At 34.7% G+C, this 20234-nt stretch overlaps 1 protein-coding gene across 3 annotated transcripts in view; it reads left to right on the forward strand.

Moving 5' to 3' along the window:
- Positions 1-17575, forward strand: part of CUL4B (cullin 4B) — a 30557-nt gene extending 12982 nt beyond the window's left edge. For 2 of the 3 annotated variants that reach the window (XM_064482792.1, XM_064482793.1), the window contains exons 6-21: positions 205-278; positions 1089-1251; positions 1401-1490; positions 1773-1855; positions 2482-2549; positions 3539-3657; positions 4411-4603; positions 5683-5787; positions 6272-6382; positions 6817-6908; positions 8014-8121; positions 8988-9101; positions 9820-9925; positions 11029-11201; positions 12882-13034; positions 14922-17575. In XM_064482792.1, the coding sequence (XP_064338862.1) occupies positions 205-278; positions 1089-1251; positions 1401-1490; positions 1773-1855; positions 2482-2549; positions 3539-3657; positions 4411-4603; positions 5683-5787; positions 6272-6382; positions 6817-6908; positions 8014-8121; positions 8988-9101; positions 9820-9925; positions 11029-11201; positions 12882-13034; positions 14922-15017 (1848 nt within the window). In that variant the 3' untranslated portion in view covers positions 15018-17575. The remainder of the gene's footprint in view (positions 1-204; positions 279-1088; positions 1252-1400; positions 1491-1772; positions 1856-2481; positions 2550-3538; positions 3658-4410; positions 4604-5682; positions 5788-6271; positions 6383-6816; positions 6909-8013; positions 8122-8987; positions 9102-9819; positions 9926-11028; positions 11202-12881; positions 13035-14921) is intronic. The other variant, XM_031445658.2, reaches the window with a different exon arrangement.
- The last annotated feature ends 2659 nt before the right edge of the window (positions 17576-20234 follow it).

Here is a 20234-nt window from a genome sequence, read left to right on the forward strand (position 1 = left end):
GGGAACTACAGCAAGAATTAAGACAATAAAATAGTTTAACAAAAATTATATATAAGCGTATTCTCAGGTAGATGTGTTTATCTGTACATTTGATCCTAGTAGTCTAGAATATATACAAGTAAACCCTGCAGTCTTATTTTATCAAGAGCAAATATTTCAGCTTCACAAAATATAAAAATTGTTTTTCTTTTTTTTCTCTGGCAGATCATGATCAGGAGCATTTTTTTGTTTCTAGATAGGACTTACGTTCTTCAGAATTCAATGCTACCCTCCATTTGGTAAGGATGCCAGAAAAAAAATTATGAAAAGTTTTGTTACAAGTCATAGTCAAATCTTAATTATACTAATAGAAGAGAGTAAGTGATACTGTGAATATTTTCCTAAAAACTGACATTTGGTTTCTAGGCTTATATTTATAGCAATTTTACCTGCTTAATTATGAGTTGTTATGCTAATATTGGAGATAGCTAACATTCCCTGAGCTTATAGTAATTTATGAAGACTTTTTTTTGTTAGCTAAGGGGATTAAAGTTTGCTCCGAACTGTCTGAGTGTGCATCATTTTGTTGCTGATCAAGAGTTCACTCAATATCTTTTAACATTATTATGGAAAGTTCCATGTATACATGAAAATAGAAGAGTATAATGAGCTCTTACCCCTACCATGTGCTTAGCATCTACCTGTGGCAATTATCAGAGAGCTTACTCATTTTTGAGTACTGAAGCCAGTTGACAAATGAGCAATTAAGCCTTCATTACCAGTACAGTAAAGACCGTTTTATAGCTTTGAACTAATTTTGTCTCTTGATTTGACCAAGGAAGAAATCCACCAAAGGAAGTAATACAACAAAACTTAGTTATGGAGGAAGATGGGAATTTAGCCTCAGTTCTCATTAAAGACAAAATGAGTTTCCTGTATGCTTGAATCTGATAATGTTATTTAAAATTAAGTGTGTGGATTTTATCCTTTTACAATTGCTGCTTCAAAGCCTGGAGCCCTAATTAGCATGTGGTGAGAAGTTAAGCAAGCCTCTCCTGAAGTGGTATTGTTGTCAATTAATTTAGATTATATATTTTTTTTTATTTTAGGGACATGGGACTGGAGTTATTTAGGGCTCATATTATAAGTGATCAGAAAGTCCAGAATAAGACAATTGATGGCATTCTTCTTTTGATTGAGAGGGAAAGGAATGGTGAAGCAATTGATAGAAGTTTACTCCGAAGCCTTTTAAGCATGCTCTCTGATTTGCAAGTAAGTTAACTGCTTCACTTACTACAGAGCAAATTGCTATCCGTAGTTTGATGTTCAAAAACCAAATTCATAGTGCTGTTCACATAGAGGACATTCAATAAATACTTATTGAATAAATGAACTCCTTTATTTTGTTAACCTCCTCCCAGATTTATCAGGATTCTTTTGAACAACGATTTTTGGAAGAAACTAACCGACTCTACGCAGCCGAAGGCCAAAAATTAATGCAGGAAAGAGAGGTATGTAAAAATCATGATTAATAAATCCGCTGTGTCGCACAATAGACCCTACTTTATAGAACATAAGCCGCCCTTTGTGTTTATCTTCCCAACATCATGCTGCTTTTCTCTCACTTAGGTGTTCCTTTCTTTTCTCTCTTCTTAAAGGCCAGAATTCTGGATCATAAACTCTACCTATAATTTTACACATTTGACAGGGCTGCTCCCAGGATCTTTTGGACTTAATATTATCTGAATGATTTATGGGGAGGAAAACAATAATATAAAAAACTATCTTTGTAGGTTCCTGAATATCTTCATCACGTTAACAAACGTCTAGAAGAAGAAGCAGACAGACTTATTACTTACCTAGATCAGACCACCCAGTAAGTATTACATGCTAAGCCTAGTAGCTTTAACCTGTGTTATTGAGTCACCTAAGGCACTTTAGGCAACCCCAAACATGTTAGTAACTATTTTCAGGTGTGACTTGAGATTTTTTAACAATCGTTTTCATAGTGCAAGCTTTGAGTTGTTAGTTTCCCTAGTTAATTAGATTTAATCAAGGATTTGATTATTAGTATGTGTATGTGTTTAAGACATAATTAAAAATAGTATTACAAGCTGATGTGATCTTTGAAATCTTCGGGCCAATTAAAATTCAGTCAGTGTTCATAGGAGAAAGTATTTCTGTGCTTTCCTAAATACTACCAACCAAGGAGTTCATGTAAGCAGCATAGATACTTTCCTAATAAAAGCAGAGAAATTTGGGAATAGCCAGTCACGGCAAGATTGTGGAACTATTAATTTCATGTAAGAAAATTCTGAAATATACAATGTTTTCCTTCTTCTAGGTGTAAAGTAGAGAAACAATGAGCATCAATAAATTTATACATAGGATAGGAGTATTGAAATGAACATAAAATGAGCTATTTGATTTTTTTCCCCAGGAGAGGCTTTAAATTTTCAGAGAAGTCAAATGTCAGCAATTCTAAATTTTTTTTCCTTGTAGGAAGTCATTAATTGCTACTGTAGAAAAACAACTTCTAGGTGAACACTTAACAGCAATTCTTCAGAAAGGTAATTGACAATTTATAAATAAGAGATTGCTTTTAAAATGGTCTCAACAAACAAGTAGAAAATTTTTTGAAGATTACTCTTTTAAAAGTCTGATAACATGTGGCTGCATTTCTGAGGATGGACACAATCCTTTTTACCTGTTCATCACAGTAAACTTTCAGGAGGTGCCTCTTTCCTTAGCTTAAAGATACAGGAAGTGAGAGGAGAGGAGTCTAGCAACTCCAGTAAAGAAACAGAATTCTGGAGTTTTTATTTAATTTGTAAGACTACAGTAATAGAGAAGGGCATTCCGTTTTGTCTTTCCTTATTACTGTGTTTTTATTACTTAACACAGTCCTTATTTACTTACTGTGTTACTATTAAGGTGTTTTTGTTCCTAGCATATAAAACCAAGCATTTCTATTAATCCTAAGTGATCTATCAGTATACCCTGAATTTTACTTTGACAGCGCCACAAGTAGGCAAAAGTACTTCTCTCCAGCCATCTTTTCTTCTCTATAAAATGTTTTAGAACTTTAATGTAGTTACACTGTTACTTCATTCTGAAAATCAGATGCTTTAGAATTTCATTTAAACTTGGCCTATTGATTCATGGTTTTTGATACACCACAGGCCATATCTAATACTTTGAAATATAGCTGTATACACTAATGTAAATATAATACAGCTATTGCAGCACATATGAGGTATTTATAATTTAGTGTATTTATGTAAACCAGTTTATATAAATTGGTTTATACATGTGATCCACCATGCTAAATGATATAAACTGTTATCCAATTATTTTTATATAAACTGAAGTTTCCTGTATTTACTTTTTACTTGGAAAAGTGATTGTCTCTTGGGTTTAATTCAAAGCAAGTCTGTATTAAAATTCACAGACTAGTAGTCATAGTTCATACCAGTGTCAGTAATAATTTAACTTAATTTTAATTAAAATACCTGATTTTTTTGTTCACTTTTCTAATACCAAATGTTTCAAAATTCAGGTTTAAATAACCTCCTTGATGAAAACCGAATTCAAGATTTATCTCTCCTGTATCAGCTCTTCAGTAGAGTTCGAGGTGGTGTTCAGGTTCTCTTGCAACAGTGGATTGAGTACATTAAGGTATTAACAGTTAACCTGTTTTTTTTTTTCTCATAGCTAATAATCTGTATACCCACAGTATATATCAGCCAGCATTTTTTACTTATTAGATCCAATTTTTTTTTAAGTAATGGGAATTTTGAGAGCAGTCAACCTGAGAATGACAGCTGTATGGCAAATTAGCAATAAAATAGTTACCTTCTTGAAGTCTGATGTGATTTCCAACTCTAATACTTACAGCAGTGAATGTGGGAAAAGGAAGAGGGCTTTTTCTGGTTCCAGATTTCTTTCTTTCAACCTTACACTGAACCCAGATTGTCATTTTTAAAAAATTCAAAGCTGGGGGAGGTTATAGCTCAAGTAGTAGAGCACATACTTAGCATGCACAAGGTCCTGAGTTCAATCCCCAGTACCTCCTCCAAGAATGAATGAATGAATAAATAAATAAACCTAATTACCTCTCCCCTCCCAAAAATAAAGAAAAAAATTTCAAAGCTGACTTCTTTTAAAATAGGGAAAAGACCCAAGAGACTTTTATAATAATACCCTGTTTTGATATTGTGAACCCAGTGGCCATTCCTTATTTTGTGAATATAACTGAATGGTATCAGTCTGGATGTTTTATCACTTTATTTTTTTCTTGACTTCAAAATCAGCTTCATTTTTATTTTTTGAGATTTTAAAATATATGTACCTACCTAAAATATGATTTGGGGGTTGTTTTCATTGTAGATAATTCAATTCTAGTGAAAAGTGGTAATTTTTGTTTTTTAGGCATTTGGTAGCACTATTGTAATTAATCCTGAAAAGGATAAAACCATGGTTCAAGAATTGCTGGATTTTAAAGATAAGGTTGACCATATAATTGATATCTGTTTTCTGAAGAATGAAAAATTTATCAACGCCATGAAAGAAGCATTTGAGACATTCATTAACAAAAGACCAAACAAACCTGCTGAACTTATAGGTATTTTCCCAGTCCTTTTCCTGGTTATTTAATGTTCTTCTTTGATTCATAAAATTTCATTTAATCTGAAATTTTGACAGGGCTGTAGTATATTAACACCTCATTTATTTGGAGTTGCTTAGCTGGTGGTTTCTAAGAACCTGGAGGCAAGGAATAAGTCCTTCAAGCTAAAGTCTCAAAGCCCACATGTCAAACATAATTTCTTTTTCTTTGTAAGACAGTACACTGGAGCCTATTTACTTTTATTTATAATCTTGATAGCTATTTTACAAGCCTATAGTAATTTAGAGGTGGAGCAGGGTGCTATTTCTAGAGGCCCCACACATAGGGCTACAGGAGAAGATAGCACAAAATTACAGGTGCCAGTGGGAAAGGAATGTCCAGGATAAAAATAAACCTAATAATCTGGGCCAATTTAAAGTAAATAGTGTGGTACACTGCAGCGCTTGTCAGTTTTTCCCATCCAGGTACCCCTTAATGTCAGAGGAGAAGCTACCTGAGAAATACCTTTGCCAAAAGGATGATATTTTGTTTGTCTACTATTTAGCCTTTAAATTTTTGCAAATTTTGCCTCTTACTCTGTGACATATCTGGTTTGTTTTCATGTAAAAGTGATGTTTAAGATTGCTTTACCATCAGTGTAAAATGGACACCCCAGAAATGTGCCATGTCTTTCAGTGGCTTTGATGGCCCTAGCACAGGGCTGTATACACCACCCCGCAGGGTACTCATACCACATTTTAATAAGCATCAGTATGGTGGAAAGTACATTACATCTGGAGCCAGAAGACTTGGGTTTGAATTGAGGCTCTGGTATTTTTTTAAACATTTTTTTATTGAGTTATAGTCATTTTACAATGTTGTGTCAAATTCCAGTGTAGGGAGGCTCTGGTATTTATTATCTCTAACGTTGAACAAGATACTTGATCTCCCTAACTTTGGAGACTTAAAAAAAATGCATGTATACATGTGAAGCATTGAAAAACTCAGTATATCATTCTTCTGGTTGGGTGTGTATAGTGACCAGTACCTCATGGATACCCATGATCACTAAACAACAAACTTTCCCTCCATTTTAGCTAAGTATGTAGATTCAAAGCTTCGCGCAGGCAACAAAGAAGCTACAGATGAAGAACTTGAGAAAATGTTAGATAAGATTATGATCATATTTAGATTTATCTATGGTATGTATTCTTGTTTTAATATTTTTCTTTTAAAACAAAACACTCAACAGAGAAACTATCAAGTATAATCAATCTGGAAAGTATATTTATTTGGGATTTAGATATTTAAAATTCTATTGTATTCCTTGCATTTAATTTATTGGGGTACTTTAGGAATGTTACCTAATTGTTTTGTGCTTTAACTTTTCCACTCTTAAGAGCCTTGAATTTTGCTACTTGTTTTAATCTCTAGAATATTGACACTAAAGCTACCAGTCAACTAAAGCTTTTCTAAAGAAAAGTTAATGTGATCTTAATTCTTTACAGCAAAGAACTTTTGAAGTGTCTGGCACAAAAATCTACCTCTAATATTTTGTGCATTTAGTAAACTTGGATAAAATGTATGACTTGGAGTAATGGTACGATTTATCAAGCACTTTGAAGCAATTTTGTTAGAACCTTTTATTGGAATATTATGAGAGCTGTATTTTGTTATTTAACATAGGCAAGGATGTTTTTGAGGCCTTCTATAAGAAAGATTTAGCCAAGCGCCTGTTAGTTGGGAAGAGTGCATCTGTAGATGCTGAAAAATCAATGCTCTCCAAACTTAAACATGGTATGTTTGTTGTTCTTTCTGTTCCTTTTCTTTGATTTATAAGGGAAAATGTTAGCTTAATTTTACTCTTTCAGTCTTCGTAAGTTTGTATGATGGAAACGTAAATTGAGTAATAAGTTCATGAGGTTTCCAACCTATACATATCCAGAGCTGTTGCGATTTTTCTAAAAATAAAGCATTAAGTTCTTGTTTTTATTATTTGTGTAAAAATTTCCCATAAATCTTATGCCTAAATAGTAGATAAGGTTATTACAGGATTAAAGATTTGACTCTGAATTAGTAGGGTATACACTTTGGGGTAAGGATTTTTTTTCTTATATATAGTTACAGATCATATTTCATGCTAAAGTAAGTTTTAGGTTTCATGTTTTCAATCCTAAATTCTTTGTTTTTACCACTTTAAAATACTGTAAACGTACAAACATCTTTAATAGAATGTGGAGCTGCTTTCACCAGCAAACTTGAAGGAATGTTTAAAGACATGGAACTTTCTAAAGACATCATGATTCAATTCAAACAGGTAAAAGTGAGTTAAACTCTTACTTAATTCCTCAAACTTAAATGTATTTAGTTATCTCCTTGCTGTGGTTTGTACTGAAGAGGATAAATAGAAACATGTATTTGTTGTAAGTGCTTCATAGCAACTTAGATGATATTCACAGTAGAGAAAAAAAAATCACCAATGAAATGTAAGTATATTTGACCTACTTCAAAATTTGTTCTCAGTATACACCCAAGATAACACAAAAATAGAAATAAAATGTATTGAACAGAAGTCAGGACAAGAAAATCTGTAGCTAGTGAGAACAGGGCTTCCAGCATCTAATCAGTTGGTGAGTTGCATGTTCAAAACCGGTAATGGAGAGGGAGGAGAGGTGATACAGTGGTTGCATAAGGCCTTTGGGGACATTGGGAATTAAAAGCTAGATGCTTGGTTTTGCAGATGTGGGTAGAAGGTGGTTTTGAAATATTTAAGAGCATAGGTAGTAGTTGATAGCAAATTAGATTTTCCTTTCTCAGGGTTTTAGTAATGACTTTGTTACCACTGTATTGCTATGGTGGGAAATGAGAGTAGAAGACTCAAAAGAAATATCAGGGTCAGTAGGATCATGGATCCTGTAGTAGCTGCAGAATAGGGTTTATCTGCTTTGCCCTTTCCCCCTTTTCCCTTCCCCACTTCAGGTTGCCCCTTGCAAACAGGCAGTGGAGCAAGTGAAAAACTGGAGACTTGGGTTGGCTGGTGGGGTGAGGAATGGGGGTTGCTGCCAGGTGTTCCAGGCCACATAGTGGTCTCCAAAGGTGGGGACTGCAAGTGGTATGGGGGAAAGAATGGAAAAGAAATCTTGTAACAGCAGTCATATGTGAGAAATTATTTAAGTTATTAATACTTCTAACAAGGTCATGTGATCCTTGTGTGCCATTGTAGCAGAATATTAACTAGTGTACTTTTCTAGTGCATTTCATATAGGCTTCATTTATAGTCCTTTTAATAGTTGTCTTTTATCTTAAAGATGGTCAGAATTCGCATGTAATTCTGTAATAGGGAACTTCTTGAATGGTTCGTTATTATGGCGTGAAATGTATGCACTTCTATTTTTAAGATCTCAGTGAGTGTGTTGATCTTATTATAGTATATGCAGAACCAGAATGTACCTGGGAATATTGAATTAACTGTGAATATCCTGACAATGGGTTATTGGCCAACATATGTGCCTATGGAAGTCCACTTACCACCAGAGGTAAGAATTGCTGTTTAGGACTTGAGTTATAAGCATAGAAATACATGACACTTCTATTTTGCTTGTCATTGAAAAATATGTGCTTTTAAAAAGTTTGTGTCACTGAGCGCACCAGTACCAAATATCAACTGTTTTTAGTATTTTTTTCTTTTATTTATATTACTCTCGTACTCATATCATTAGAACATACTTAAGGATGCCAAGTTTCTGGGTTCAGGGCCAGTTTCCTTGATTCAGTTCTCCAGACTGTACCCATCACTGTGTCCAGCTCTCAGAAATTCTTGCCCATATATCACCTGGGGACGTTGGATTGCTGAGCAATGAGTTCTTGAGTAAATCCATCCTAACTCATGGGGAAATGTCTTAGCTCAGGACTGAAGCTTAGAAAAGGGGTTAAGGCTAGAGAGAGAGATTGAGAGTCCTCCATGAAAGTGATCATGGAAGCCGAGGGAGCAGATCTCCCTCATTAAGAGGGGGAATGTGGAAACAGGAAGAACAGGCTGAGGCAGAACTTTGGAAAAGGCTCACGTACGGAAGGTGGTAGAAAGAGGAACCTGTGAAGGAAACCAGTTAAGAAGCAGTAGTGAGATAAAGGAACCAGCATGGTGCAGAGGCCCAAAAGACATTGGAGGTGAATGTTTCAAAATAGGGGATGATTAATAGTTGGAGACAGATCAAAGAATATAAAGAGTGATTTATACCATTAGATTTGGTAGTTATTACCTTATATCAAAGTGTGATCAGCAGACTTGCTGGGTGTAGACTTAAAAACTTCCAGAAATTTTTACATACAAGGCAAATATAAAAAGTGGTGAATGTGATATTGGATACAGAGCTTAAATAAAGCTTTATTTTATTTACTGTAGATGGTAAAACTTCAGGAGATTTTCAAGACATTTTACCTAGGCAAACATAGTGGCAGAAAACTTCAGTGGCAGTCAACCCTAGGGCACTGTGTGCTAAAGGCAGAATTTAAAGAGGTAAGTGGATGTTCCCCAAACCTAGTTTTCACCTTCATCTTTGATATTGAGGTCATCCCCTTAACTTGAAGGTTTAAGCTGTTATATAAATTTATCCTAAGTGTCTGCATGGCATAGTGATAGCTTGTCACAGCTTTGTGTAAATTATAAGAATGGTCTTTTCCACAGTTGACTTGGCCTTCTTGCAAAACCAAAACCAGTAACCCTTTTCTCTCACCCTTTCCCCACCTGTGGATGCAGAATTTACTGCCACTTCTTCATAGGAAACTTCTTTTCTTGTTGTTGGGAGCTAGAGAATAGAGTGGATGTTAAGGGGAACAGTTCTCATATCTAATTTCAAAAAATTCCTGTAGCTTTTAATGACTAATCTGAATCAAACAAGTCAAAAATGCATTGAAATAGTGATTTTTTTTTGCTACTCATGATAAGTATCTGTAATGACACATAAGGCTGTTATTAATTTTATTACTTTGTTGTTCTGTTTTCATTTAAAGCTTAAAAAAAAGACCTGTAGAAAGGTCACCCAATCCTTCCTCCTGTTTTAGGTAGGATCACACCTAAACCCTACACTGAACATACTACCTTTTCTGGATAATGCTAATCTGTGTTTCTAAATCCACTAATTGAAAAATGCTTTTCCTGTAAGAGATTATTTGTTTGATTAATTTTCATGTGTTTCTAAAAAAAATGATGGCTAAACACTTTGTTTCTCCAACAGGGTAAAAAAGAACTCCAGGTCTCTCTTTTTCAAACACTGGTGCTGCTAATGTTTAATGAGGGAGAGGAATTCAGTTTAGAAGAGATCAAGCAGGCTACTGGAATAGGTTTGTTGAATCAGTTGATTAACAAGCACTATTCGGTGTCCACTGTGTGCACTCCACTACCTTAAGAGCTCTAGGGACTATAAAGGAATAATCTTTCTCCTCAGCACTCAATATAGCCATGGGGAAAGGGAGAAATGACACTTGAAATCATTTCACAACCAATAAGAACTAATCTGTGGTGCTGATGGAGTATGTTAGTTCAGTGAAGCAAGTGCACTGTGGACTGGCGCAGATGGGAAAACCTTCATGAAGGGAGGTGGGGCTTGAGCTGGGCCTTCAAATTTTAGTTAGGGAGAAGGCATATGTTGCCAGGGGAAATACTGTGAGAAAAGGCATGGAGGAAGGAATGAGCACAGCGTGGGCAAGAGTCATGAAAAGTTTAACTGCAGTGTAGAATAGTGAGATACAAAGTTAGATAGGGAAGATATGGAGAGCCTTACAAATCTAGCAAATGAAACCTACATTGTAGGGACCCAAGTGTGTGAGATAATAGAAGTGACTTATTTGGGCAACTTACCTAAAATCAGAAACTAGTAGGGCAGCTTGGAGGATGAAGAGATTCCAATCTAGAAGCCAGTGGGATAATTCAGGCATAAAGTGATAAGGGGCTTAGCCTAGAGTGAGGCCAATGAGAAGAGAGATGAGGCATCTCTAAGGAAGCAACTATTAGTTACAAGGAAGATGGAGAGGGAAGAGTTAAGAGATGATTCCAGGATTTCTCACCAGAGTAGGTTGGTAGCTTCATGACTAACCATTGGAAAGAAGACACAGTTTTATGGGGAAGATGATAAATAAAATGTTGGACATACTGGAGCTGATGACAGTAAAACAGCCAGGCAGGGGTATTCTTTAAATGTGGGACTGGGAAAATGTGAGCTGTCATTTCTGAAGATGTGGTGGTTATACACACGGAATAATTGAAGCCTTTAGAAGATGACCAGGAAAAAAGGCATTGGATAGGACAAAGAGGATTGTTCATGACCTTGGTGGGGAAAAGGAAGAAGTTTTAATAGAGGGATGGAGTGGAAGCTATGTTGAGGTTGAATGTAGCTGTTCCTGTTGATAAGCTAGTGACAAATAACAAGTCACTGTTTCTTTTTCAGAGGATGGAGAGTTAAGGAGAACACTGCAGTCATTGGCCTGTGGCAAAGCTAGAGTTCTGGCGAAAAATCCAAAGGGTAAAGATATCGAAGATGGTGATAAGTTCATTTGTAATGATGATTTCAAGCACAAACTTTTCAGGATAAAGATCAATCAAATCCAGATGAAAGAAACGGTATTTCTTTTGCATTCTTCTCATCCTAATATATTTGAATTATATGTGTTCATGATAAAAATTTGTAAAGAAGACTTTAGCCTATAATACTACCACTAACGTTAACATTATCTGTGCCTATATCTAGCTCAGTGTATTTCAGTATTTGATTTTGCAGGTTTTTGTGGGGAGTTACACACAGTTGGGCCTGATACTCAGCATAGCTTTATATTCTGCTTTTTTTTAACATTAAATCTTTAGAATTTTTCCATGCCATTAAACATCTTTATAAAATGGCAGATGGCCACATACTATTCCTTTACATGGCTATAATAATTTAGTGAACCAATGACCATTGTTGGGCAGTTAAATTCATAACTTTTTAGTATTGTAAATAAAACAGCAAGAAACATCTCTGTACCTGAATCTTAATCTCTCTGATCCTTCCCTTATGAATTTATCATGGAAGTAGATCTTTTGGTTTAAGGAGTATGAACACTTATTTAAGAGTCCTAATACAGTATGCCGTAGTGTGTTCCAGAGAGACTGGACCAATTTACACTGTCTAGCAGCATGAGTGCCTGTCTTACTGTGCCCTCACCAGCGCTAAAGACTGTATTTTCTTTTTTTCAATCTTTGCCAACTTGCTTGGTGAAAAGTTGGAATGATTTAGTTAGTATTTCTTCGATTAACAGTGAGTATTTTGTTTTTGCCATTTGAATTTGTAAGAGACTTTTATTAAGGAAACCAGCAACTGCAGCATTTCCTGAAACCAGTTGGTTTCAATTCCAACAAGATTTAATACAGTACTTGAGGTCAAGTTTTAATGTGGGATAGAGGTCAGGATCGCACTAAATTCCTGTCTTGTTCACATTCACATCAAAGGCGTGGCATTCCCTTAGAAGATTACTGTGTCCTTTCAAAACGTGTGCTGTCTCAGAAAGAAACTGACTGCAAAAAGCCCAAACTGTTCTTTTAATTTATGTGCTAGAGAGGAATATTCTTGCTTTACCATTAAAATGGGTTAACTGACTTCTAAACACCTAAATTTCTGTTAGTCTTGAACAAATATAAGCACTAACTGTGCATTTCTGATTTTATATATTAACAAAATTTTTAAAAAGATTTTAAGTTTAACTCTAGTTAGCTTACTAGTTAGTACCATACTTTGAGTCAGAGGTCAAGAGTCGATCACTTTTTTTTAAAAATTTTTTACTTTTTCCCCCTAACAGAAGCACTGGGGATTGAACCCAGGACCTCGTGCATGCCAAGCATGCATGCTACCACTGAGCTATACCCCTTAACCCCGCCCCCCACAAGTCGATTACTTTTAAAGATAAACTAATGTCACACAGAAATCTGGTCAGTAACCTCTTGTGGCACATTTAGATTATAAGAAATGAGTAAAAGAGAATGATAAATTCTGCATCAGCTGTCTATTTCTAGAAAAGCAACTCTCAGAGATATTTTTCTGTTAACTAATATTGGCGTTACTTCATTGGTACAGGGCAATATAATTAGGACAGAAAGGAGTTATGTTTGTAGGGTTTTTTTTTAAATCACTGTATTTATAAAGTAGGTTCCTTTTGATAGTTCATCATATTTAAAGCATTAACTGTCATGTCCCTAAAATGTACAGTTTGTGTAAGTAATCAAGTTTCACTTCAGGTACAGTTCCTAAGTTTAAAACTTTTTTGTTAGGTTGAAGAACAAGCAAGCACTACAGAAAGAGTGTTTCAAGACAGACAGTATCAAATTGATGCTGCAATTGTTCGAATTATGAAGATGAGAAAGACACTTAGCCACAATCTTCTTGTTTCGGAAGTGTACAACCAGTTGAAATTTCCAGTAAAGGTAGGTACTTCTGTATTTTCTTACTGAGCTTGTTATATATAAAAATTACATTGAACTTTTTATGTATAAAAATTAGATTTTTCAGACAGGAATCTTACAAACGTAGACTAAAGCCTCAAGACATTTGGAGGGACAGAAGTTTTCATTTCTCATGCTCATATATATGATTCTAAAAAAACCTTTGTTGGCATATGTGGGCAGCTGAGACAGAAGGGGAAAACAATTTATACAAGCTCTTATACCTGAAAGTTTAGCTGGAAAGCTTAGTTGCCCAGTGACTCTTTGAAATTTTCAAGTTCATTCACTTTAATTTTTTTTAGCATCTTTGTTATTTTTGTTATTTTTTTCTTCTTGAAATACCTTGCTATTTGACAAATTTGGTTATTTTAATTAAGTCAAATCTTCTGTTTAGTTAGCTTGTGTTAAGTGTCCATTAAAACCTCTATACAGATGACTAGTCATCATTAGGCATCTTTTTTAAAGCTTAGCAGTAGTTCTGGGAGACTGAAATTAGTCATCACATGGACACATTTCAATATAAATGCCCAGTAATAAAGAGGCTTAGATAATGTGGTGTTGTACTGAGCTGTATCTCATGTTTTAGAAGATTCCCAAACCCTTGTAATGATCAGCACTTGATAGAGTTTGTATAGACTCGACTGTTAGGATTCTCGTGAGCTTTGGGCCTAGGTAAGTCATTTCGCCTTTTTCAGCTTGCTTCCTCTTTTATAAAATGGAGATGATAATAGTACTTACCTCGTGGGATTACTGTCAAGCTTAAATGAGGTAATATATGTAAAAAGCTTAGCACTGAGCCTAACACAGCATTAGTTGCTAATGCTAGTCAGGTGGTAGGCTCTCTCCTGCAAACCTAGTACCGCTTCCTCATTACCGCACCCTCACCCTCGTGCTCTGCCTAGCAGTTATTTCGCCTCCAGCCACAGAGGTCACTGACGTTAGCTAGGGAAGTTAGAAGATCACTGTAATAAATATTGTGCTCATATTCTAGGTCTTTCACCACAGTTAAGAGAAAGTCATTTTGATTATCAAACCTTGGTTAAATTATGGCTGAAATTTTGGCTGCCCTATCAGACTGCTTTCCCTCTTTACCCTTCTTGATCAAGTAGCCACTTTACACAGTCCGAAAAACTATTAGCGAGCAAGATGATATTCTTTTTATAGACTAGGTACAAAAGACAGTGGAATTTTGTTACCCAGGAGCTAAGAATGCCATCATGAGAACAAGCTATAAGCTTTCTCAATGATTTTTCAACAAGTAGGATTCAAAAATTCAAATCATTTATAGCAGATAACAGTAAAATCTTACATTAAAGCTGAAATATGAAGATCTGAATTCTGAGGTGATATTTCACTTATCAAAACATTTGTTGTTGATTTCCATACTACATTTTTTGTTTAATTTACAAAAGTGCAACCTGACTTTGAGAACCAGCTTTTGTCAAAGTTTAGGGTCTACTTATCTTTTCAAGCTATCTTGGCAAAACTAAATAGCCTTCTGTTTCCCTAAACTATATTGTATTCCTCCTGTGAAGTTATGATAGTGTTAGTCTTTTGTATTTGTGCAGAGAATAGCTGGTGCTTAGAAGATCTCTTTAAACAGAAAAGTAATAGAAAATATTGTATAACAATATGACAAGGTGTGACAGTATATGTATAGTATAAAAACATTTGTTAACCTAGTTTATTTTCATTAAACTTTCCTTTTTAAAAAAACTGAGATTTTAAAAATAAAAATTAAAAAATATTAGGGAGATCAAATACATTAAATCAGTGAGCCAAAATTGTTGGGGTTTTTTTAGGGTGTTGTTAAATGGGTTTGAGCCAGCAGTTATGAGCTTTGCACTGAAAATTTGCCTTCCCTTACAGCCTGCTGATCTTAAGAAGAGAATAGAATCCTTAATTGACCGGGACTACATGGAAAGAGATAAAGAAAATCCAAACCAGTACAATTATATTGCATAAAATGTTGGCCTTGGAGCATTTGATGTCATATGCAGTAGCCAGTGAATTAACTAACCTGTTATTATTTGACTTCTTTTATACTACCAATGACCAAATGAAGCAGTGTAATGGAACTAGTTGAGTGACTTTTCAGTGGTTAACATGCCCATTTAAAGAGTACTTACCTTTAAAAAGAATGATGTTGAACTCTTTGCATGTTATTTAGTATGATGTGCAGAAAACTCTTAAGAAAGTACCTGGTCTTCATGATTCCTGTTTGGAAATGGGGAAGAGGTCCCTCTGGCTATTCAAAAAGGAGGAGGGGGGGTTCTTATACACCATTAATTATGAAGCAAAAGGTTTATTTGCTTAAAATGTCATTTAAAGATACTTAAACTGCATGCAGACTTTATTTACTGTACAGAGTTCTGGATGTATTTATCAAATAGAAAAACCACCCTGGACTTGGTTGTTCACCTGTTTTGTGATTTCTCTTGAAAAGAAAAATAAGTTGTCATAGCTATTGATATTTTACTAAGTAATGATCTGTTACACTGAAAGGGATGTTTTTTAAAAATTTATTTGGAAACAAGTTTTCAAGTAGAGGGACAGTTGCTTACATAATCTCTTGTATACACATATCCTAGAATGTTCCACTTATGACTGTGGGATATGTGTATATGGCTCAGCCCTGAGTTTACTGTGCTGATTAACAGGTACTTATAAAAATAGCTGAAAAAGAAAATTGCTGATCAGTTGTACTAGAAAAACATGGTAGGAGAGAAAAATCCAACTCTTTCTTCATGTTAAAAGTGAATACAATATGAACATCGCAAAAGAGACCAAAACCCACATGTTTCGTAACTTTTTACAAGAGCAAAAATTCATAAACTAGTTTTCAACTTCTTTAGACTCTAAGGTTGTTTGGACAGTTTCGTCTTTAACTTGGACCAATTGTCGATCGTTGCAGGCTTCCTGGGATTTAGCATTCCTATTTTCTCTACCAAAGTTTTTTTTGGAAGTGCCCCAACTCTCATTTTTGTTGGCAAATAAGCCTTTCCTATCATCCTTATTTTTACCTCCTAAAGCCCTGGATAGAACTAGATCCTCCCTCCTTTTCCCCACAGACCCCCTAGTTGGGAATTTCAAATTCTGTATTATGCTGATCGTATTCCTTTCAAAATTGCTTGAAGATAAGAGTTCTCATAGCTACTGGACATCTACTTTTCAAGGGAATGTCCTAGGACTGACTGTTCACATACATAGAAAATAGAAAAAGTACTGTTTTTCAAATTAATAATATGAGTAAAAGGCTTCTCTTTACCATCAGTGGGTTTTTTTGTGTGTTTTCGTTTCTGGGATTTTGTTTTGCTTCCTTGTTTTTTTTTTTTTTTTTCCCTTGAAGCTTTGAAGGAAATTGATCTTGAAGGAGAAGCAGAAAATTTTGTTTTGATTGTTTTTTTAAATCAGCTGCTTTAATGCTCTTTGCAACAGTGTATTTCCTTGACCATTTGGAGCCATTAGGAAGAATATCTAGGTCCTGACCCTCAACTGAGGAGACTTCTGGCTCTTCTGTTTGCTGTTGTTTTCTTGAGTTCTGAAAGACCCATGACCAGCTTTTTTTTTTAAGTTGCCTGTTTTCTCTCTAATTGCATCAACTTGCACACTGTTGTCTAACAATATGTGGTATTTAGAATGCCTTCCTAATTATTTTTGAGCAGCCATTGCCTAAATATTTTTTAGCTCCTCCCTGATTTCCTTACATGAACTTACTTGACAAGGAAATGCGGCTCTTTTGTTTGCCCTTTCTTCATGCTGGACCATCTATGTCAGTGTTTTAACTCATCCCTGATGGTCTCTGAGATGTAGACTGTTCCACCAGACTCAATAGTTACTCTTAAGGAATTTATAGGTAGAATTGGTCCTATTAGGAGATTCTTAATGTCATCTTCATTATCTTGAAAGCTGGTCCCTTCCCTGAGGCTCTTAATTTTTTGAAAACTTGATGCTATTTCAGCTGAAAAAATTGTCAAGACTTAAACAAGTTGAGGAGAGCTGTTTGAGCAATTGAAAAGTAATCGCAAACAGCATTGGATAATTGTGACTTTTAGTTCTGTATCAGTTGAATTTTTGTGCTCTTTTTCCCTGTGTATGTGGTGGTTCTATTTTTCTCCAATAAAACTTTTATTTAAAAAAAGTTTCTGGAGATCTTTAAAATTCAAATATTGTAAGAAAGTTATAAAGCTTACAGAATTTAAAATCTTCCTAATGATTTCTTTAATGAATTCACAGTTGTCAATTTTGTTATTTTTAAAATTTCTCTTTAATTTTTGTGGTGGTTTGATGATAATGCTATAGGAGTGTGGAGGGGAGGATATAGTAAAGGATGAGTAAAATTCCCAGGAATCCTCAAGGTGAGTATTCTTAAATGTCGTATTTTAGAAAAATCAAGCACAAGTATAAACACTGTTACATCGAAGTCCTCAAAGTCAAATAGTTTCATAAAGTCAGCATGAAATTTGTCTAGATTGAAGTTGCGGGGAGAATAAAAGATTAAATGAATACTCTTTGTTTTGTTATGACACTTGATCTGCCTTTTCTTTTAATGTGAGTTCTGGACCATATACTCTCATAGTCAAGATGTTCCCCATGAACCTTAACAAACAAGAAATCAAGAAGCTTTTTTGGACCTAGTTCTTGAGTCTGCTGTATGGTCTTAACGTGGTATCTAGCCATACTCTTGAAATTCTTACACATGTGCATACAATTCAGGAAATAAATTTGTTCTATTTAGTATCTGTGTCTCAAGATTTTCAGTTTGTTTTTAAATCTTAGTATCCATAAATCTTTTTACATTACCTATTTTTTGTTTTAATGACCATTCTGTTTAGTGCTGTGAGTAGCAGAAGTGTTACAAACATGTTGTGTTCTCTCATCTACATAAAATTGCCAAAACAAATTGTTCGTTAAAAAGCAGTTCTAATGGGAATTTGCATAGCTATGCTTTATATGGTATCCTTGCTAATGCTTCATTTATCAATATTTTTCAGTTTCCAACAAAAAAATTGCTTTACATTTGAATAGTGAAGAGATTTACTTACTTGGAAACACTTGGTTCAAATTTAACACTTTGTTCACTTATATTTTTCTTTTTTATTAAAAGTATTTCTTTTTTGAACAGACACATAATATACTTTAACAATCCTTAGAATATATGTCTAGCATAGTAAAAAAAAAATTAACCTTTTGTAGAACCTTTTTTATTTGATACAAGATGTGCTGCAGAGACACATTAGAACTTAATAATTTTGCAAGCTACAGATCTTCCACCTATCCTTTAATTCTTGTAATGAAATCTTTGAAGACTTTTTCTTTAAAACTTTGTTGTAAATTATACATAAAATTTACCATTGTAACTATTTTAAAGTGTACAATCCAGTGATGTTTAGTACGTTGGCCATTTTGTGCAACCATCACCATTCTCTATTCCAGAACATTTTCATCATCCTGAAAGGAAACCCTGACCCATTAAGTGGTCAATCCCCATTCCCCTCCACCGAGACTCTGGTAAACACCAATCTACCTTCTGTGTCTATGGATTTGCCTAGTCTGGATATTTCATATCAATGGAATCATACAATATATGTCCTTTTATGTCTGGTGTCTTTCACTTAGCATGATGTTTTCAAGTTTCATCCATGATGTAGCATGTATCAGTATTTCATTCCATTTTATAGCTGAATAGTGTGTGTGTGTGTGTGTGTGTGTGTGTGTGTGTGTGTACACACCACATTCTTTTTATTCATTCAGTTGTACGTTTGGTTCTTTCCTCCTTTTGGCAATTGTGTATGGTGCTGCTCCTAAGATTTGTGTACAAATGCCTGTTCAAGTCCCCATCTTCAGATCTTCTGAGTATGTATACTCAGGAATGAAATTGCTGGATTATATGGTAATTCTGTGCTTAACTTGCCGAGGAATCACCAAACTTTGCTATAGCAGCTGTATCGTTTTACATTCTCAGCAGTAGTATACAAGGGCTCCATTTCTCCAAACCCTCATTAACACTTGTTATTTTCTGGGGGTTTTTCTGTTGTTGTTGTTGTTTTTTGTTATAGCCACCCTAGTAGCTGTGAAGTGGTTTTTAAATTGCATTTCCTTAATGACTAATGATGTTGAGCATCTTTTTGTGTACTTATTGGCCGTTTGTACATTTTCTTTGGAGAATTATCCAAGTCGTTTGGCCATTTTAAAAAAATGAATTGTTTGTGTTTTAGTTATTGTAAGAGTTCTTTATATATAGGGATACTAGACCCCTATAAGATAAAATGGTTTACCAATGTTTTCTCCTATGAGTTGTCTTTTCACTCACTTGATAGTGTCTTTTGATGTACAGAAGCTTTTAATTTCAGTGGAGTTCAATTAATCTGTTTTTTCTTTTATTGCTTTGCCTTTATTGTCATAGCTGAGAAACCATTGCCAAATCCAAAGTTCATGATGATTAACCCTATGTTTTCTTGTAAAAGTTTATAGTTTTATTCCTTACATGTAGGTCTTTGGTCTCACCTGACTTTATTTTTGTATATGGTATTAGACAGGGGTCCGGCTTCACTCTTCCGCATGTGGATAGCCAGTTGTCCTAGCACCATTTGTTGACGTGACTGTTCTTTCCCTCACTGAATGGTCTTGTCACCCTTGTCGAAAATCAAATGACCATAGCTCTGTGGATTTATTTCTGGACTCTGGATTCTATTCTATTGATCTATATATTGATGGTTATTCCAGTACTACACTTTTTATTACTATAGCTTTTTAATAGGTTTTGAAATCAGGAAGTGTTAATCCTCCACTTCCTTTTCAAGACTGTTGTAGCTATTCAGATCCTTTGCTGTACCGTATAAATTTTAGGGTCAGCTTTTCTATTTCTGCAAAAAGGGCCATTGGGATTTTGATAGGGATTGCATTGAATATATAGATCTATTTAGGAGTATTATTACCATCTTAAAATACTATTCTCTAGTCATGAATACAAGATATCTTTCCTCTTTTTAAAAACTATTTGTTTTAGGTCTTTAAAAATGTTATTTCAGTAATATTTTGTACTTTTTACTGTGCAAGTCTTGAATCTCCCTGGTTAAATATATTCTTATGTATTTTGTTCTTTTTGATGCTATTTTCAGTTTTCTTAATTTACTTTTCATATTGTTCATTGCTAGCATATAGTTTTTGCACATTCATCTT

This window comes from Camelus dromedarius, chromosome X (assembly GCF_036321535.1).
Source record: "Camelus dromedarius isolate mCamDro1 chromosome X, mCamDro1.pat, whole genome shotgun sequence".
In the NCBI taxonomy this organism is placed as follows: Eukaryota; Metazoa; Chordata; class Mammalia; order Artiodactyla; family Camelidae; genus Camelus; species Camelus dromedarius.